This window comes from Pseudophryne corroboree, chromosome 3 (assembly GCF_028390025.1).
Source record: "Pseudophryne corroboree isolate aPseCor3 chromosome 3, aPseCor3.hap2, whole genome shotgun sequence".
Taxonomy (NCBI): Eukaryota; Metazoa; Chordata; class Amphibia; order Anura; family Myobatrachidae; genus Pseudophryne; species Pseudophryne corroboree.
The window spans coordinates 325,356,395-325,379,183 of NC_086446.1; the positions used below are offsets into that span (position 1 = coordinate 325,356,395).

Genomic DNA, 22,789 nt, shown 5'->3' on the forward strand with positions numbered 1-22,789 from the left:
ACCCCCAAATTCTATGATTTAAGCTGTTTTTTAGGGTTTTTTGAAAAAAACACCCGAATCCAAAACACACCCGAATCCGACAAAAAAAATTCGGCGAGGTTTTGCCAAAACGCGGTCGAACCCAAAACACGGCCGCGGAACCGAACCCAAAACCAAAACACAAAACCCGAAAAATTTCCGGCGCTCATCTCTAGTATTTATATGCAAACCAAAGCATGCGAGATCTGAGACTCCAAAAAGACCGGTATTATGAATTTTCCCCTCATTTTGTGAATTTGCTAGAAGGCACTGAGCCATGCCTCAAAGCCCTAAAATTTGGTTCTGCCTGATTTGTTAGAATCCGATCTGCTCATTTCTACTAATTATGCAATAGTAACCAGGGCTGCCATCAGAATTGTGGGGCAAAAGGACTGACAAAGGCAGCCCCCCAAAATAAGTAAATATAAAAAAATAAAAAAATAAATAAAAAAAATAATATATATATATATATATATATATATATTTAAAAACACCTATGCACATATGGAGCAACATCAAATGATGCCCCTTTTTAAGTCCCCACAGTAATGCCCCTAATACCATATTATGCCCCTGTCACCATATTCTGCCCCACACAGTAATGCCCTTGCATACCCTCCAGCATTTTACACGTGAAAACTGCTACAATTTAGGAAAGGGTGCATGGCCGTGGGCAAAGGGTGCGTGGCCACACCCCTTTTCCTATGCTTTTAATGTTAATTTGGAGAGGCAGATACAGACCATAAAAAAGGTACTGTACCTGCCAAAAAGGTACAGTTAGAGGGTATGCCCTTGTCACCATATTATGCCCACACATACTGTATTATGCCCAGTACCTGCTCATTGTCAGGAGTTCAGCTCGTTGTCAGCGGATTCCCACCCAAGGCCGCTGCTGTAACTGCTGCTGCAGGTCTGCCGTCCCAGCAGGGGCCGCTGTTTGCTCCTGCCTGCTTGAAACTATTGAAAACATCCCTCCCAAAATGGCCACCACCTCAGAGGAGACAGTTATTAAAGATACTAGTGGAGGCCTCCTCTAGTATCTTTAATAACTTTCTCCTCTGAGGTGGTGGCCATTTTGGGAGGGATGTTTTCATTAGATTGCTACCGGCGGTCCGGAACCAACAGGGGTAAGGAGGCAGGTGGACGCAGCATGAGCGGCCCGGGCCCACCCCTCTCTGTCAGAGAGGCCGGGCCCGGGACAACTGTGACCCTAGTACCCCCCTGGTAGTAGCCTTCCATAATATGTGCAAGAAAAAATAAAAATGATTTCATGTTAAAACATGCTTGAGAAATATCTACTTGCAAGTAGTTGCTATTGCTAATAGTGTCATCATCATTATCCACAATGTACTGTACACCTGTCCCATACCACCTGCAAATAATATGGATTTTCTGTATCTGGCCTTCATTCAGCATCAGTAGCATTTTTTGCTAAATCGCAAAAACTGCTACTGAAAAATCTCATCGCATTGCAGGAATCACAGCGATGGCAGCAGTTAGGGTTGACTCCTGCTTGCCCAGGTTGGCTGCAAAGGCCAGGCACACCAGCGTTATGTTTCCCCCTGCAGCAGCCGCATGTATCGTCATGCGGCCACTCCTAAAATCGTCAAGACACGCCTGTGTTGTCTGGACCACTTCCCCTTAGTGCCGTATCACCGACCCCAACAGCTGCCACTGTAAATCACATAGAGATTGCATTCTTCTAGGATGCGATTGCTATGTGAATGGTTGCACACACACACTGCTAATGCTGTGCAAGCACAGATGCCCATATTTGCAGTCGCGGCTGCTGCTGAATTACGCCCTTGGTCTATTTTCCTAATCTGAATAAGTATGCATTTGCTCTTACACTGCCTTACTCAACCTGCCCTGTGTTCAAATGCCCCTTCCATCCCTACGTCATTCTTCTTCTGGCATAGGCAGTGGTAAGTACCAAAAAGCCCAAAGTGTGGTTTGACCTCACTTTCATGTGTTTGCTTTCAGACCACCATACAAATACACAGTGCAAAATCATTTCATGTCTGACCTGTAAGCCTGTCTCCTGATACTGCCAGTGTGTCTGCCTCTAATGTAATCGTATGTATCAAAGTTTTCAGAGAGATAATGTAGAGCAAGATTAAGTACCATCCAATTAACCCCTAAAACAGCTTTCACACAGAGATGGGAACCCGCTTTATTGCTGTCTTAAGCCAGTGCGACCTGGGTCTTGCATCCAGTGTCGAACCTGGGTCTGCGATCTGGGTTGTTACCAGGGTTATTCCCAGGTCTGACCCTGGTCAGCTGCAGTGTGAAAGGCAGACCCAGGTTATTGATGACCTAGTTCTTGCCTAAAAGGCTGCTGATGGCTGGCTCAGGAGAACCTGGAGATGATGTAGTCTCCAAACATCCTGTGTAATATCCCTTTCACACCACAAATGCCGGATCCCACCCGGCAGCCACCATGTTCCAGAGACTTATTTCACTACTGCGGCTATATTAGCTGTGAATTTTGCCATGGCTGCAGTGCCCGATGCGGGACTCTGGAAAGGTAAGTATAACATGGGTGCAGTGTGTGGGAGGTGGGCCCCCTCTGAACCCAGGGGCCCATGTGCACTGCACACATTGCACCCATGATAGAAACGCCAGTGCCTAAAAGAGATTTTGACTAGAGAAGACATAGCTTCTAAAGGAAAGAAAGAGACCAAAAAACAAAACACAGACTAAGGGGCAGATTTAACAACATGTGATTTTCTTGTTATCACTTGTTACAAATGATAAATGGTACTCCAGCCGTCATGTGTTTGAAAAATGTCAGGAGCTTCACTGGAGCACCATTTATCATTCGTTTCTAGTGATGACAAGAATATCAGTTGTTAAACCTTCCCCTAAATAAGAAAACAGCTATGGGGGTCATTCCGAGTTGTTCGGTCGTTATTTTTTTCTCGCAACGGAGCGATTAGTCGCTAATGCGCATGCGCAATGTCCGCAGTGCGACTGCGCCAAGTAAATTTGCTATGCAGTTAGGTATTTTACTCACGGCATTACGAGGTTTTTTCTTCGTTCTGGTGATCGTAATGTGATTGACAGGAAGTGGGTGTTTCTGGGCGGAAACTGGCCGTTTTATGGGTGTGTGCGAAAAAACGCTACCGTTTCTGGGAAAAACGCGGGAGTGGCTGGAGAAACGGAGGAGTGTCTGGGCGAACGCTGGGTGTGTTTGTGACGTCAAACCAGGAACGACAAGCACTGAACTGATCGCAGATGCCGAGTAAGTCTGAAGCTACTCAGAAACTGCTAAGAAGTGTCTATTCGCAATTCTGCTAATCTTTCGTTCGCAATTTTGATAAGCTAAGATTCACTCCCAGTAGGCGGTGGCTTAGCGTGTGCAAAGCTGCTAAAAGCAGCTTGCGAGCGAACAACTCGGAATGACCCCCTATGAGAGAGAGAGATAGGGAAAAAGAGACAGAGATAAATACTAAAGGTGAGAGAAAGAGAGGGCACACACAACTGAGGCACAGAGAGGACAAAAACAGCTAATTATTGAATGTTTCCCTGATTTTATCACAATTTGTTCAGTTTTCCCTGAAGATTATAAAAGCCTTGGAAGATGCCCGCCAGTCACATACTGTAACTACATCTCATTGCTACATACCTATCTACATCTTCTATACTGTATCTTGGTTGAGTTTACCACATCCAGTGGAAATAATTTGCATCAGCCACGCCACTTATAGCGCATTTTAATATAATTTGCTCAGAACCTAATCATAAATTGAATTAGGCATGTATTGTGAACAGATATAGAATTAGTATGTTACTATCCACCGATGCAGAGAAGTGACAAATGACTCAAAATCTGTGTCATGGATACTAAACTACTTTTGCGCTTTCTTGCATCACTCGGTTACTTCATTAATGGCCCCCTTAGTTTTGAAAAGTCAGGCATGATAAAGTGGTCAGGAGGAGGCACTGTTTATGTAACTATGGCTTATATTTATTTTATTTCAGCAGTTCAGTAAATTATATGCATGTTAATAAGTACAAATATGTAAATAAATAAGGATTTCTGAGCTGGAAAATATATTTCTATTTTTTTTTTCCAACATTCATAGAGAAATAAAATAAAAGTTACCTTACCCAATGTGTACAGTGTATTGCCTTTAACTTTACGGGAAAAGAGCTATTGCACTGTACAAAGTAATGGTATATAACAGGCTTTTATTCTTTCAGCACATAACCTACAGACCAAGCAGAGAAAATTTGGTCTGTCTCCAGAACAATCTTTTATATTGATTGAATGTTTAGCAAATCAATCTACAAATCTATTAGTATTGGCTTGAACAGAAAGTTTATTAACTATACTTTTTAAGAGTATATTTTTGTCACAATGTAAACCAATTTGTTTTAATTTTTCACATATTTGTACATGGAATGTTTACCTATAATTTGGTGGATAAACTTCATTTTAAATACATTATTAACAATTCATATATAAATAATGTTAGAACTTCCTGTTTTTATTTGGAAATTTGGAAGAGAAACCCAAAGTAGCTAGAAGACAAAGATATTTTTTTAGCTACAAATACTTTAAAATCATTTAATAGCTTGCGCTCATCCGTATAAACTGAATATACTGATATTCTTAGATTAGTTTATCCCTAAATTAAATCATTTTAAATAAAGTAGCAAAGATCAGCCTGACACAGTTTAAATGTCAACATTGTTGCTGGTGTTCCAAATTATAGACAAACTAAACATTCTCCAGAAACATTGTTTTGGATTCTGCCCTTGTCCCATAATCCCAAAACTCCCCATCAATCTTACAGATGTGTGGCTTTGGTTCTTAAAACACAACATTATGGTGGAGTCTACTGTCCAGATATGATGTAGTTTTTGTGCGAGAGTGGAGAGAGGGTACTAATTACCAGGGCCAAGGTCTGATGGAGGGGCCCAGGTCTTCCCACACCCTTTTACCTGGCAGCAGCAGCTGCAGCTTTTCTCCTCAGCATTCTGGGCTGCAGTGTGTCAGGGAACACAATTTTTTCAGTTTTTTTTAAGGGCTCATGGCCATGAATCCTGTGATTAGGCCACACCCCCAGAAAAGTACAAGAGCCCGGCCAGGCAGGGCTGGTTCTAGGGTGTTTGGTGCCCTCCTGCTAACTATAAATTTGCACACTCCCACCCACACATACTAAAGGGGTGTGGTCTCACAAGGAAGGGACATGGCCACAAAATAGTTACCCCAATTAAATTACACCACACAATACCACAATCTTATTCACATTACACCCCATGTAATGCCCGATTCATATTGCAGCACAAAGTAGTGTAATTTATTCACGTTATGTCACGCAGAAGTGCCCCTTAGTCACGTTAAGCTACACAGTAGTGCCTCTTATACACATTATGCTACACAGTAGTGTCTCATACACAATGCCCATAGTAGTAGTTTCCCTTACACATAATGCCCACAATAGTAGTGCCCCTTACATATAATGCCCACAATAGTAGTGCCACACATAATGTCCACAATAGTAGTTTCGGTTACACGGTTACACATAACACCCACAGTGGTAGTGCCACACATAATGCCCACAGTACAGGGGCATTTTAACAGAGGTGGGGGCCCATGTGCAGTCTTTGGGTGGGCTCTGGCATTGTGCTAATCACTATTGCGCATGTATGGCCGCCATTTTGCTGGTGATTTTGCCACAACTGCATCATCCAATGCAGCGGCTTGTGTGCACTGCACACACTGCACCATTATAGAAATGTCAGTGCCACAGTAGTAGTGCCCCTTACACACAATGCCCACAGTAGTAGTACCCCTTACACTTAGCATTGACAGTAGTAGTGCCACACATAATGCCCACAATAATAGTGCCACACATAATGTCCACAGTAGTAGTGCCACACATAATGTCCACAGTAGTAGTACCTCTTACACAATGCCCACAATAGTAGTGCCACACATAATGCCCAAGTAATAGTACCCCTTACACTTAACGCTGACAGTAGTAGCATCACACATAACACCCACAGAAGTGGTGCCCCTTACACATACAGATGTAGCCACGCTAATCATTGCCGCGATGCACATTGGTGGTTTGGCTAGTATGCCCGTGACTGTGCCCGTGACTGTATGCATGCGAGTACATGTGTACACACATGCACATATTAACATCTATGGAGTGAACGCCATTGCAGCCAGTTACGGTGCGGTGCGTTCGCATCATGCCGCAATGAGTGTGCACATGATGAGCATGGCTACATCTTTATGTTGACAGGAGGGGAGAAGGGGAGTGAAAATGGCAGGGGGGGACAGCAGGAGAGCAGCTACCTCCAATGCAGCAGTCCACAGGGGATGCAGTCAGGATCCTGGCTGTCTGTATCCCGGCAGTCAGAATACCGACGCCAGAATACCAACCCTATTCTGAATGCCGACACCGGCATCCAGGAGGGTACAGTCGGAATCACGGAAAAAAATATCCAGTGGGCCTCAAGGCAGGTAAGCCACGGAGGTGGGTTTAGGTTTAGGCTACGGGGGGGGTTAAGGTTAGGCTTCAACTTTGGGATCCCGGCATCGGTATTACAACCGCCGTGGTCCCACTCGCCAGAGAATCCTACTGTTCCCGTCCACAGGATGGCAGAGAGGAACAGTTGGGACTAGCAGTGAAGGCAACTTCCAGCAGGACAAGACAACTATAGAAGAGGTGTGGAGCGAGGGACTGCAGCAGCCAGTGCAGCCTGCTCCCTCCCTCCTGAGGACAGGCAGTGGGATTCAGCACTAAGCCACAGCCGTCAGAGGCTTGTCAGGGATACAGTCACCCTCCAATGCACCAAGGTATGTAGCGGGATCCCGACGGGACAACGGGGAGATCCCTACTGCAGGGAGACAGCCGGCAGCAACAGAGGGTAGCAGTGTGGGGAGAGCACCTCCACTGCCCGGCATCTCCCTGCATTGCATACCCTTGCTGAGCGGGTTGTGCCGGCACTGGCTGCAAACATTGCGTCCAATGGTACAAAGCAGAGTACACACACAACAGGGGTGGGAGCAGTCATCCTCCTTTCCTGTTGCCGGGGTAGCAGATGGGAGAGGAGAGAACAGGGCTCTACAAAGTCACACAGGATGGAGTGGAGCTTGCGGCCACTGCCATGATTAAGTATTTCGGGACTACTATACAATTTTACCCCTTGACCGCGGAAGGCACCACTGGGCGACACCCTACCTCGGCCGGCGCTGCTGGCGAGCACCATACTGGCCATGGAGTAGATACACCCCTACAACACACACACACACATACACACTCACATACACACACATATACACTTTCATTCTCTCACTCAGTCTTTCCATCCACTTACCAATCTGGCTGTCTGGCTGGCAGGCAGGATCTGTACCAGCCTGCTGCCATGTAGCCCCGCCCCTTAGGCCCCCTGTAGCCCCACCCCCTTTTTGGGCGAGTACTGTGGTGCTGTCACAGAGGAGGAGGGAGGAGGCTTCAAGCTGCCGGCGCCGCTGCTGTCAGTGTGTCAGGCACAGCAGCCGGCAGTAGCAGCAGTGGGCCCAGGCGCAGCACAGGGATGGTAAAGCGCCTGTCCAGCCTGGAGCCTCCCTGCACTGCATCCCTTTGCTTAGCGGGTTCCGCTGGGCCTGCGGCCAGACTCTCTACTGCCCTGGTGCCATGGTATGATTTTATTGAAAGAATGACTAGAGTAGAGTACAAAAACTATGAATGAAAGCAGGCAAAGACATTAACAAACTGCAGCATAGTTTAACATGGCAGTTAGGGGCTGATTAGTTGACTTTCTCCACTTTGTCTCTCTACATTCTTTTCTCAAGAGAAAAAACTGCCCTTAAAAGCTGCAAATTATGCAAGAGCATCTGTATCTGGCATCACTTTAAAAAAGTACAGAGTGTTTATTTAGCAATTTCCTAGAAACAGATTCCCCAATTTACATACAGAAGAGACTGGTCAGTAACAGGGCGGATCTAGGGGGGGGCGAAGGGGGCGACGGCCCCCCCTAAAACAGTCATAGCCACGCCCACTTTTGAGCAGTAGAGAGCTCTCCGTGGAGAACCTGAGTCAGAACGATGTGCTGCAGCTTATACCACAGCAGCACAGAGGAGCCAGGAGAGCAAGGGTTACAGAGCATTTGCCCCTCACTTGCTGGTGTGTGGGTACTAGGGCTAATAAATACAATTACCCCATAGCACAGTCACATGTACATAGAACAATCACAAAGCTCTATCTCAGTCTCACTCAAAAAGTTCAGTCAGAATTGAGAGAGGAGGAGTTAGGATTGCAGATGGGAGGAGTTGGGACTGTAGAGGGAGGAGTCAAGATTAAACAGTAAACCGCCCCCCCCTAAAGAAAAGTCTAGATCCGTCCCTGGTCAGTAATGTGATAAAAAGTCACATTCTTAGATTCTGTTTTGCTGTTTAAGCTTTTTGACACACATTTTAATCATTGTCTAACAGCCGTGGGCTATGTAAGTGCTCAGTTCCACTTTAGCTATTAAAAAATCATCTAGTTATGACTGATTAGTGCATTTTATACAGCGGTTCTTGATTTAGTTGCCCTTTAAAGTGAAGAGCGCATCACACATTAACTGCAGTTCTAACTCATTGATCGTACAAGGCTCAAATGAGTTAATCTGGTCACTTTAGAATTGTGATGATATCAAATGTAACAAAAATCATGCCTGGCCGACTTGTAGCATGCCTTACCAGCTGATCGGTGGGAGGGTATGCTGGGACCTGTAGTTTCACAAGAGCTGGAGAGCCACAGTTTGGTCAGGCCTGAGCTAAGTTGTGACTTGTAGGCTGCATCAAGATTAGAATTGCATAGTTATAAGTCAACACCAGATGTGTCTTAATATAATTACTGTGTATTAATATAATTACTATTTGCACACATTAAGTAAATACTGATAGCTATGAATACATTGCACTGTTTATCTAAAGTAGGTCATTGAATGTAAAATGTATATGTGAAGATTCATGATGTAGTGTATCTATCAACCAGCAAAGGGAGACAATTAATGTTCCAGCTTCCACTCTAATTCCACTTCATAAAAGGAATACAAGCCAAGCTATTTATTTACTACGTGCTGAGATATGGAAATAAAACAATTTGGAGATCATGAACCATACAGGCGATAGACGTATTTATGTTTCGGGGAAAGTAAGCAGCAGTTGGAGACGCTGTGGGCGGCATGGTAGAAAAGTAATACAATGTGCAACTAAATAGAAGGGAATATTTGTGTCAAATTAGGAGCTATGACAAATGTAGACACTGCGAAAATCTTCTATAATGAGAAACAAGTGTTACATATACTGTATTTAGACTCATACGTGTATTTTGAATAGAACGGAACCCAAGGAAAGATCTACGCCAGGGGTTTCCAACCACAGACTTCAAGGCACACTAACAGACCAGGTTTTATGAATAGCCATACTTGAGCAAAGGTGACTTAATTAATATATCAGTTATTTTGATTTATAACTCTGTGTTCAAGCATGGATGTCACCAACACCTGGACTGTTAGTGTTGCCTTGAGTACCAAGGTTGGGAAACACGTATCTAGGCTATGAACTCATATGCAAAGACTGAAACCAAAGTAGGGCGGCCATTGGCCATCAATGATTCATAGTCATCGATGGTTTATGGCTGATGAAGAATACTTTTGCCGTCGATGGAGGAGAACCAGATGGTTTCCCTCCATCGCTGTCCCAGCATAACAATTTTTTTATTTTTCCCCCAAAGTGCAGAGACACGGAGCATAGCTCCACCACCGAACATGCGAAACCCCACCCCCAGGTTCTGATCAGCCAAAAAAAGGGATGACCATCGGTTGGAGAAACCATCGATGGTCCTCCCTTGTATAGTAGGTTGCCATCGATGGCCACATACAATATCACCATCGATGGCAATATCGGCATCATATTTGCACCATACATACACACAGCCTACTTAAAAAGACACACAAGGCATACACACACACACACACACACACACAAACACACACACACACACACACATAGCATACATACACACAGCAGAGACATCTTGCTGCTACAGGAGCTACGGACCTCCTGCGTGACTGCTGGGTAGCACAGATCCTCTGCCTCGCTGCTGGTTCTGCTGTCAGCGTTCTGCATCAGGTGGTATGGATATGAAAGTCACCTGATGCAGAAGCGTGGACAGCTGAACTCGGAGTGGTCAGGCTGCTGTGATCAGGGGGCCCAAGGCTCATGCAGAGACATAGACAAGGTGTCTCCATCTCTGAAGAAAATAATTTGGTTCATCATGGGGGTGTTAATGGGTACTCAGAACCTCCCCGCTGCATGCGCTACGAAACTAATACATGTATTAAAAAATGTAGAACATAATTAATCACTTCAACCTTGTGGCATTAAATTAAGTAAAAATACAATCAGTTCTTACATGATATGTAACAGGGCATATAGTTAAATAAATAAAGTAGTCCATAGCAGGTAATTTATGGTAGGCAATCCAGTGAGAATACAGTAAGTGTTCATTAAAAAAAATCCATGTTAATGAAAGAATGTTTAACATATTGGGGGGAATGTAATAGGGTGTGAGAATCAGGATATGAGAGATTTTGTAAGAGTTTTCCTGTTCTTTTAAATTGGCAATCATTTACATGCCAAAACCAGGTTGATTTCTTACACCCTATTACATTCCCCCCATTAGTTCCAAAATGATTAATGAGATATCCATTGAACAAACTGATTATCAGGTATAAGACCTGCTAATGAATACTGTACATATGCTCCTTAGTATGAGACTCCTGTGAAAATAACAATATTTTAGGAAATGAAGAGTGCTAATGTGACGATTGCACTCTTTGCACCATCAACATTTCCAGTAGAATCAAAATCCTGCAAAAGTATGGGCCCTCTGCCCATATTTATTTCACAGGGGAAGTAATATTAATAGGTGGGAACTTATATACAAGCAAAAGGTGGAGAAACAGTTATTGTACAAAATGAAAAGCAAACTTCCTTTTGGATATATTTGTCTCTGACGTTTAGTACACTGCAAGCAACATTATTTCTGAAACCAATCAATGTAGGCAATATCTCTGCTATCTCTTGTATTCAGCTATTAATCAATATCAGTGATATTAGGATCATGCGGAAACTGCTGTTAGTATAAAGCTTAGATATGGGAACTCTTTTCTGGATCCACATTATCAAGAGAGTTCAGTATTTCAGAAAACATATATGTTTCATCTTTGCAATTTGGTGATTTTGTCATGCATTAGACAACATGATCATTGAACGTATATAGGTACCACCTTGGCACTCCATGCTATAGAGTTTTGTGATGAGAAACTCTGTAGGACCACAGTCTGCTCTTGATCTCCACCGATCATGCATCGGCCCTATGTATGCTGAGAAGAGCAGAGCATGGGCCTCAGGACCCATGAAGCGAGCCGCTACTAGGGATCACACAATCAGCAGTACTTAGCTATTGTGCTTTTTCTAAGGATGATTAAATCGCTATGCAGCTCATCTTGTTGATGACTTTTCAGTCAAAGGCATTTATAAAAAATATTTTAAATCTTTAGTAAAAAAATGTTAATAAATAACTTTATGGAGCATGTTCCTCTCACCTTTCCTTTTTGTTTGTGTCCCTCTCTTATTTTATAGAACTATGAAATGCCATATGTTCGTGTTATATAAAGAAAGAAGAGAAATATTGATTTTTCTACAATATATAATATTTTAGCAGCATGGCATGATATTTTCAAAGATAAAATAGCTATTGAAAGCAAATGTGTCTTGTAATACAATATAGGAGCTATTTGGAAAGTTTTTGATCGAGAGGAATTTTACTTGGTTTTCCACATTCAGGGACGTAGCTTTTATTGGTTTGTGTAGGACTTCTTCCAGCTTTTGTAAATATATTCAATTACCAGATTTTCCTGAATGGTTTCCAACAGGTATATTTACATTGCCTTAAAGAACGTCCCTGTTAAGTCTTTTACTAGATGCATACAATTTTATCCACCAAGTATTGGGTCTGATTCAGAGTGAACACAATGTTGATGTACGCAGTGGAGCAATTTTTTTGTCCATTATAGATGCATATAAGTTGCACGGTGCATGGTCTTGCGACGGTGGACATAGAGGGTAATTCAGACCTGATCGTAGATGTGCTAAATTTAGCACATCTACGATCAGTCACACTGACATGCTGGGGGATGCCCAGCACAGGGCTACTCCGCTCCGCATGTCAGACCCCACCCCGTCTAACAAGTACAAAAGCACTGCACATCGGCGATGCTTTTGTACTGTAGGAGTAGCTCCTAGCCAGCGCAGCTCCTGCGCGCTGGCAGGGAGCTACTCATCGCTGCCCGGGTCGCATCAGCTGCGTGTGACGTCACGCAGCCGCTGCTGCCCGCCCCCCAATGGTCCGGGCATGCCTGCATTGCCCAGACCGTGCCCCCTAAATGGCGGCCAAACACCACTGGCCCACCCCCTCCCTCCCAGCGACCGCCTCTGCCTGTCAATCGGGCAGAGTCGATCGCAGGGCTAAGACAGCCGTCAGCTGTCTGCCATGCGCCGGCGCACTGCAGCACCGGCGCATATGCACTTCAGACCTGATCGCTGCTGTGCGAACACGCAGAGCAGCGATTAGGTCTGAATTAGCCCCATAGAGAGAATTTATTTGCAAAGTAATTGACAGTGAGGGACCATTTGTGGAAGGTAACAGAGGAGTGGTTACTGAAATGCAGATGTGTTTTCCGATCATTACGCAGTATGCCCGTTACAATGGCTTTGGTGCCTTACTTCCAGCGGCCATGCTGCATGACCCTATGGCTGATGGTTGCATCTTTGTACACAAGCGGCGGTTCAGCAATGCCTCCAGTGAGCATCTCCATACAGATCCCAGCGGCTGCGACATTTCCATATTTTTGCACAGCCGCTGCATACAAATTCACAGCTGTGACGGCATTTGCCTACATCTCTGAATCGGGCCCAGTGTATCATATTCAAGGACAAAAAGTCTTGCCAATCTAAACTGAAAATGTAAAGGGCTTTGATGAAAAATGAAAGACGCCAGATATACTGTAAAACTTAGTATTTCTTGTGGAACCAACACCATTGCAATGGTATTTCCCTAAATGAAAACTTTGGGGGTTTATTAAGAAGAAAGTGCTTTTATTTTGTTGTAGAGTCAAGAAAAGTTGCATAGTTCCTGTATTTGGATCCTAATTTCTATTGTATCTATTTGTCTCCAACAGGTCACCAAAATGTTGGCTGTGGTGGTCATCTTATTTGCTCTCCTATGGATGCCCTATCGTACCCTAGTGGTGGTGAATTCCTTCATGGATCCACCATACCTCAACGTATGGTTCCTGTTGTTCTGCAGAATGTCTATCTACCTTAACAGTGCTATCAACCCAATCATTTACAATCTGATGTCACAAAAGTTCAGGGCTGCCTTCAAGAACTTGTGCAAATGTGAGCCGAAAAGGACAGAAAGGGCTGCTAAGTACAACGTGCCTGTGTATTACAGTGTGATGAAAGACAGTTCCCATGACAGCCCCGACCACGACCTCACTGTGCAGGAGGACCTCAATGGATTTCCATCTAAAAAAGTCATCTTTACAGAGAAATGCATAGACACCACCACAACATACAGTGTAGCATAATATATATAAAGTGCTATACAATCAATGAGCATTATCCTTCTCAGTGTCGTGTATTGGTAACAGTGTTGCGCAAATTAAAGTGGACTCACTGCATCTACTAAGTGTAGGTGATGGGTCCACTTTAAGTGAAAACAAATGTACATATTGTAGCAGCAACTGAACTTTGCATTAGTGCCAGGTTTCTACACGTTCTGTGTATTCTTCAGTGTGTTTTTATTTACAAGATAAATATAAAGTATTTATTATTTTAATACATTATGACATTATTGGATCTGAAATTGACACTGATCATTGTACATTATCTACATTGTAAGTTAAAGTGTCCATGTTCATTTGTGCTTTATGGTTACTTCTAATGGCTGTGTGTTGTTGTTGTTGTTGAACAGCCCTGGCTGGGTAATGTATTCTATGGAGACAATCTTCATAATTTCCCTGTAAATAACGGTTAAGGAATGATTTGTAAATAGAGTTTTGTACTTGTTAATAGAATATATATATATAATTTATACAGTAAGATGTATGAGCAGAGTTAAGCAGAATTCTGGCTCAGCCTACTATGAGATACATTGGGCCTGATTCAGATTTGGAAGCAAGGCAGAAAAAGCACACAAGTTTGTATCTGGAACAAACCATTTTGCAATTCAAGGGGGGGGGAAATACATTTATATTTTTTCTGTGCAGTGTAAATACAGTCTGCTTTTGTATGTAGCCCACAAATGTTAGACAGCTTTATTTTTGCACTGCAATTTAGATTTCAGTTTGGACACACCCCACCCAGTGGCGTAACTTCATCCCAGTTGCCAGGAGGCAAGATAAATGTTGGTGTCCCCCCCACTGTTATTCCAGGCACCAGGTGCAGTTTATTTCACTAAGGAGGAGTGCTGGGTACACTGCTTGATTATTTTAGATAGATAGATAGATAGATAGATAGATAGATAGATAGATAGATAGATAGATAGATAGATGGATATATAACAGGCCCTAAACAATTTGATGCCCTAGGCAAGATTTTGGCTGGTGCCCCTAGCACTGGCATTAGTTCCACTTCTGACCCAGTACCCATCTCCCAGCACAGCACCCAGCATCACAGCAGGAGCCAGCAACACCCATCACCCCGTCACCCATAGCAATCCTCATTTTGGTTCCCTTGCCAACAAAACTATTGGCACCCCCCACCCTCTAATTTGTAATAGGAACCGTGCACACCAAGGTGCGTGGGCCAAAATGGGGCATGTTTCATGCTGGGAAGGCACATGGCCACAGAATAGTACCCTCAATTCAAATTATGCAACACACTAGTGCAATGTTATCCACATTATATCACACGATAGTGTAGTGACCCTTATTCACATTACCTCATGCAATTGTGTTTCTTATTCACATTACGCCTCACTGTGTTGCTCCCTATACACATTACACCGCACCGTATCACTCCTTATACACATTACACTGCACCGCATTGCTCCTTATACACATTACCCTGCATGAATCGCTCCTTATACACATTACACCACACCGCATTGCTCCTTATACAGATTACCCTGCACAAATCGCTCCTTATACACATTACACCGAACTGCATTGCTCCTTATACACATTACACTGCACCATATCACTACTTGTTGATGTTACACCTCACTGTATCGCTCCTTATACACATTACACTGCACCACTCCTGTTTTGCAGTGTCCGTGAGGCGGCTGAATGTAATTACTGCTGTTTTGATTCTTTATTGGAATTGTTAGCTGTGTGAGGTGACAAGTGTAGTAGATACGGCTCCAGCTCTGACTTTAATGTGTGGTTTAAAAGTTAGGAGTTGTTGGTAGCCATGATAATAGGCTTCAAAGCGTTTTGTCTAGTAAATGGTTTAATGAAAAACAACTGGAGCAGCATCTTCTACACTTGCCGCTGCACGGACCCGACACCTCACACAACTTACAATACCAACAAACATTTGAAGCAGCAGTAATTACATTCAGCCACCTCACAGACACTGCAAAACAGAGAGCGCATGGAAAAGCATGAAAGCCGGAGCCGAGTTATGCACACCTGCTGCCAGATGGATCTTGTATGTGTTTAATCAGCAAGCCCGACTACAGCAGCTGGATATCACTGGAGGATGAATAATGGTGGACTAGGGTGAGTTAGGGAAAGATATTCCCTTCAATGAAGGAGCAGGTAATAATCTTACCCACAAAAGAGTTGTAGACATTGATTTATATTTTTACTTTTATACATTTTTACTTTTATGTTTTTATTAGTTTACATTAATTTTATATTATCTTTCTAGCACTTCCACAGACACTATATAAACACGTTTTATATATCTAGAATGCACCCCTCGAGTCATCCCCTTCCCCACTGCAACTACCCCCTCTCCTGCACCCCCATAGGGCTTGCACTTACTGCAATGTTGTCTGCTACTGTTATGGTGCAACTGTTGTACCACTGCTGCTGCGCTTATTTCTCCTATTCTGCAACAGTGATGGCCCCCTTGTGCATGCCGCCTCACCGCACACTGTCTCCACGCTCCTGGCTTCTCAGTCACACAACACGCTCACCTCGCTCAGGTCGCGGGTCACATGTCACGAGACGCAGAGAAGGGAGACCAGATCACACGGGAGGAGTGCCGCTTATTATGATATGCGCTTTGCAATCTGCATGGTGGCTTGGCTCCTCTCTGCGGGAAGGACACGGGGGACAATTGAGGAAGTGCCTCCTTTAGGGCTGGAGCCCAGCGGCAACTGGCTCCATTGTCTTTGGGAGTTCCACCCCTGACCCAACTCACATCAGAATCTCTCTGCACATGTTATATCTGCCCAACCTGCAGTGCAGCATGGTTTTGCCCAGTTGCTAACTTTTTTGGTTTGCTTTCACATCAGAATAACCCCCATTGTATTTGATATTTTATTTCAAGCAGGTGATGTTATTCCTTTGTGACCCATCTACTTATGAGCATAAATGTATTACAATTATCTAAACATAGCACTTTATTTACATCAATTTCAATGTTTTAGATGATTCAGGGAACATTTGGGAAGATCAATTATCTTTACAATTTTCAAATATTTAATTATTGACCACATTTACAAGCTTTTTAATCCTAGAGGAGATGTTTAAGTGGAAGCTTCAAAGTCATCAAGAGCCCCCAGTGCAGAATTTAGTAATGAGTAATTGGTATATTGGGGGTATTGTTTCTTGAATAAGGAGTAGGCACATGAGTGTGCCAAAAAACAGTAATCAGATTTAGTTTGAGCCGAGGGCTGAAATGACATAAATTGCATAATGAGGAGAGTCCATTGCCTGTATTGTAGAAAGGCGCACAGCCTTTTCCTCACAGCAGATGGCCATCATTTTCCTGCCACTTAGGGGGCGCCAGAGATAAAGTCTCAGTCTGTCATTAATGGAACAGTGGCACTTGTATGTCTATGGGAAAGAGCATTTCTCTGCCCTGACTAATGCAATCAGAAGATTACAACGCATAAAAGTGATGAGGACAGGCCCACTGTCCCTTATCCCTCATACACATTATAAGCCACAAATGCGGTTAAACTGAATAGTATTTTAAGAATATTTTAAAAAATTTAAATAATTGGTCTTTAAATGTTTACAGGTTGGATTTTGAAATTATGTTTCATTATCTGCATTTTCATGCGTATAAATAATTTTGCTGTGCTGTTCGCAGAATCATTTTCTGTCGGTGACTCCAAGGGCAGAGAACTGGGTGTGTACTTGTGCTGATAAAGAGACATTATAAGTTTGCAAGCTTTGCAGTTGTAAATGACCGATAATGTAACCAGAGCCAGCAACACTGGGCGGGTGTGGTTCAATAGATCTAAAGTATAAAGATAGGCAATAGGTCGATGTCAAAAGGTTGACAGGGTTAAAATGTCGATATGGTAAAGGTACATAGTACAAAAGGTCTACATGAAAATGGTCGACACAAGTTTTTTTGGTGTCATTTTGTATGTTTCACCATATCTGAGCCAAATTAGTGGAAATGTGTACCCTCCTGGGCTAGTTTTCCTTGCCACACTTCAGGCAAGGTGCCTCGCTCCACTGCCGTGGTGCTCAGCACAGGTTACTATTCCCAATCGTAGTCTACATGGATGGTAAATGATGAAAAATTTGAAGAATAAATAAATATGTGTATCTCCCATTGTCATGTCGACCTTTTGAACCTTTCGACTTAAAGCATCTCAACCATTTGGGGTCGACCTGTTGACTGTCTATCTTTTTACTGTAGATCTATCAACCAGATACCCACTGGGCTCCAGTTTTTAAAGGTGAAATGGAATTGGTGTTCCCAGGTACTATGTAACCTTGCACTGTGTGTTTCTATGCTTACCTTTCATTTCCAAGGCCCTCATTCCGAGTTGATCGGTCGCAAGGCGAATTTAGCAGAGTTACACACGCTAAGCCGCCGCCTACTGGGAGTGAATCTTAGCTTCTTAAAATTGCGACCGATGTATTCGCAATATTGCGATTACTAACTACTTAGCAGTTTCAGAGTAGCTTCAGACTTACTCTGCCTGTGCGATCAGTTCAGTGCTTGTCGTTCCTGGTTGACGTCACAAACACACCCAGCGTTCGCCCAGGCACTCCCACCGTTTCCCCGGCCACTCCTGCGTTTTTTCCGGAAACGGTAGCGTTTTCAACCACACGCCCCTGAAACGCCGTGTTTCCGCCCAGTAACACCCATTTCCTGTCAATCACATTACGATCGCCGGAGCGAAGAAAAAGCCGTGAGTAAAATTACTTTCATCATAGTAAAGTTACTTGGCGCAGTCGCAGTGCGAACATTGCGCATGCGTACTAAGCGGAATTTCACTGCGATGCGATGAAAAATACCGAGCGAACAACTCGGAATGAGGGCCCATGTTTCCAGTGTACAATAGTCAAAGAATTTAATACATACAAGCCAGTACATACATCACATACAGTAGAAGTCTCATTCGTCACAGCTTAATGTGCAATCGATTTGGTGTTGCACCAATGCACCTAGATAGCCATCCTTAGACATTGGGAAGATGCACTCCTACTCGCCAGTCTCTGAAGATGCCTCCGCAAACTTAAAGTATCTAGGTTTGCGGGAGACAGACATATCTCTTGCCAATGCACTGAGCAACAGGGTAAATGTCACATAGAAAACCTTCTACCACTTTAGTACTACTGCTTTTCAGTTTACCTTCATTTATGGCTTATATTAATCATGAGTGAGGGGACACAGGGACTATTTTATGACATTGGAAATATGTGCATGCAAAACATTATTTTACAATGCAAAATTAGATTAAATTAAAATGATAGGATTACAAGAAATCTTCAAAGCAAGGAACACCCATAAAAGACACTATTTATTTAATTTCCATCTTGCTCTGAATGTATTTTGTGTAATTTGCACTGTTCTGCAAATCTAGGTGCAAAGTCATGCTCCTACTGCAGGTAATGCAAGCATTGCCTGTTTTACCTCTCCTTTCAGTCAGTCCAGAGATCTGCACTTCCACAACCAATGTGCTTTGGTGGAAACGTAGGTGACCTGAGAAGCTCCAAGCACGCTGCACCACCAAAGAGGACTTTGTAGTTTGTAAATGACCTCTCTGTACCATGGTATGACTGCATGCATTGGTCTGCAAATGGTCCTTATATTGTCTAAAATCACATATCAACTTAAAATACCTCTCCAAAATGTATTATGAATGACGGCTTTATTGCTTTTTAAATATGTAAGTAAATAAGCTTCGTTTTGTTAGTCATGCTTTATTCTATCTATGTAGCTTTATCAATCCCAAATCTGTTTATATCAGTCCATAGCCTGCACTGTTACATGATACTGCAAGATTGTGAATAAATGCAAGATGGTGATAATACTGTGTGAGTATCATTATTGTGCACACATGTAGCAACACTTTGGTCAGTTTTCCACCTTATCTCAGAAAAAATCCTGGAGAGCCTATAAATCTGTGAAAAGGCAAGAAGGTGCCTCCTAGTGCAGTAAATGATTCTCGATGGCTAAATAATGATAAAGTGCCAACTTGGGGCATACAAAGGTTTAATTTTAATTTGGTCCTTCACATTCTTTGTACAGTATATGGTGGAATCCTCAAAAGATAAAGTTAAAGAAAAAACGGCATATCTTATGAGGAAAAGAAAGTCTACTTCAGCAGTTCCCAAACGCAGTTTTCAAGGCACGCTAACAGTCCAGGTTCAAAGTATATTCATGCTTGACCACAGGTGACTTGAGGTCTATTTACTAATCCATGGAGAGAGATAAAGGCCCTCATTCCGAGTTGTTCGCTCGCTAGCTGCTTTTAGCAGCATTGCACACGCTAAGCCGCCGCCTACTGGGAGTGAATCTTAGCTTATCAAAATTGCGAACGAAAGATTCTCAAAATTGCGAATAGAAATTTCTTTGCAGTTTCTGAGTAGCTCCACACTTACTCTGCGACTGCGATCAGTTCAGTCAGTTTCGTTCCTGGTTTGATGTCACAAACACACCCAGCGTTCGCCCAGACACTCCCCCGTTTCTCCAGCCACTCCCGCGTTTCTCCCAGAAACGGCAGCGTTTTTTCACACACACCCATAAAACGGGCAGTTTCCGCCCAGAAACACCCACTTCCTGTCAATCACACTACGATCACCAGAACGAAGAAAAAACCTCATAATGCCGTGAGTAAAATACCAAACTTCTTAGCAAATTTACTTGGCGCAGCCGTAGTGCGAACATTGCGCATGCGCAGTTTGCGGAAAATCGCTGTGATGCGATGAAAAAGAGCGAGCGAACAACTCGGAATGAGGGCCAAAGTGGACTGAGCTGAAGTACCAGCCAATCAGCTCCTAACTGCCATGTTACAGGCTGTGTTTGAAAAATGACAAGAGCTTGTTGATTGGTACTTTATCTCCATCCACTTTATCTCTCTCCAAGGCTTAATAAATAGAACCCTTTAGCAGTACCTCAGTCAATTTTAATTAAACATATATGCTCTATCTTAAGTTCTAATAATTTATCTATAACTCCAAATATCTCAGTTTCTTCTAAATGTTCTAACACCTTCATCCACTTGCCTGTTCAGTTATTTGTCCTTGTGGATGATTGTTAGCAAAACAAGAAAAAAATGTTATATGAAGTATAGCAAAGCATACAGTAGTTTGTCTATGTACTTGGTTTTCATTAAAGTCAACACTGATAAACCATTTGGCAGACTTTGGGCGACGATGCTACATTTCATGCTAATCGATTGGATTCCGCCTTTGACAAGAGGTGGTGTTGTCGGTTGAAAATACTCAAGCAACTAGGTTCTGGGCTATAATGTGTTAAATATGGAGACTGACACAAGACATTTCATAAAAGATAATTATTTATTTATCTAAGTTACAACACTGAAAACATGTAAGTATGAAATAAGTTATACTCAGTTACAATAATAGCAAGACTAAAACAAACAAAAACTGCTATAAAGCGCCTAGTAATAAATTATTATATAGAAAGTTCCACAGTTTCAATGCGCTGCTGTGTAGGCACAGTGTACATGCCTTAATAGAAGAAACTAGAAATGGAAAAAAAACCCAGCTGCGCAATGGAATTGGGGAAATAAATAAGAGGAAGCTGACGTATGCAGAGATATATTAAAAAAGAGGTTTATTAATACAATATACATAAAAGTCATACAGTGAAACAACTAGTCTGGACTCATGACTTCTAGGAGAAATGTCCAAATACCCTGTACTGAAAATCTGATGAATTAATTAAAGCCAGCAATTGTTGTGTGAGTGGCAACAATTTGCAACATGCATATAAGGCAATAAAAACTCTTTGAGAAAGTCATGTGGAGCGCATTAGGACCCCTCATTGTTTACCTACTGGACCGCTATACCCTGCCTAACAAGCATCTTTATCTATACCATACGGGCGGCACCGGTATTGCAGTCCCTGCAGCAGCTCATTCATTCTCTGCACGCCGCCTCTGTCATCGTGCTCCGCCGAGCTGCACCGGCAACACAGTCTCTGCAGCAGCATCTGCACATCCTAACATCGCCTCCATTACAAGACTCTGCTCAGTGCACTTCTGCACTCCCCCTCCCAGTAACAGCTACATGGTGGGCATTGCAGGACAACTTAACTGAGGACACTTGGTTATAACCAGCCCACGGGATAGGTAACTTTGCTTTCACCTTACATCGGAGCGTATTTAAATAACTGAGTTAAACACCATATTCACGGGACTGCAACACCGTGTAAAAGCTTGTGAATCATCCTCTATTTCAGTATTTCAATTTACATCCAGGATACGATAGAGTTTTTAATGCCTTATAAGCATGTTGCAAATTGTTGCCACTTACACCACAATTGCTGGATTTAATTAATTTATCAGCTTTTCAGTACAGGGTTTTTGGATTTTTCTCCTATAAGTCCTAAGTCCAGACTAGTTGTTTCACTGTATGACTTTTATATATATTGTATTAATAAACCTCTTTTTTAATATATCTCAGCATACGTCAGCTTCCTCTTATTTATTTCTCCAATTCCATTGCGCAGCTGGGTTTTTTTCCATTTCTACAATAATAGCAAGAACACATTAAAATACTCAGCTCTTATCTGAGATGTTTCAAGATCTGTCCTAGATGTAGTCCAGTCCTCAAGGGTCCGGTATCATAACTTTGTTGCAAGTTAAAAGCTGGAGGGTATTTGTAGAAGGCTAGGTCTGCTGCAGACAGAACTAGCTTCGATTGGATTGGAACTGATCTGCTATGTGTAAGTCTCTAGGCTTTACACCGGGGGGCGGGGGTTTGTAGCGTAATGAAGCCCGTTGCGGTCTTCCCTGCTAGTCAGGTGCAGCAGTCATTCACATACTGCAAGATGATTTATCTTACACATGACAACTGTCCCTTTTCACCCACTTATGAACACAATACCTCAAACAGTTACATCTGGGATACTGATAATAGGAACATATATTTTTTTATAATAAGTCAGCATAAGAGCTGTCTACACTCCCCACTCACTAGGTCCTTCACACTAGGTCAAAGCTGAAAGACAGCTGTGGAGCTATATTGTTAACTGGTGCCTATATGTCTGCAAAAGCATGTATCCTAATAAAAAGTC

General features: G+C 42.9%; 1 protein-coding gene across 1 annotated transcript in view; it reads left to right on the forward strand.

Moving 5' to 3' along the window:
• Positions 1-19,546, forward strand: part of LOC135055444 (thyrotropin-releasing hormone receptor-like) — a 282,094-nt gene extending 262,548 nt beyond the window's left edge. Inside the window, exon 3 of the mRNA XM_063959541.1 lies at positions 13,276-19,546. Within this exon, the coding sequence (XP_063815611.1) occupies positions 13,276-13,686 (411 nt within the window). The 3' untranslated portion in view covers positions 13,687-19,546. The remainder of the gene's footprint in view (positions 1-13,275) is intronic.
• Positions 19,547-22,789: the final 3,243 nt, after the last annotated feature.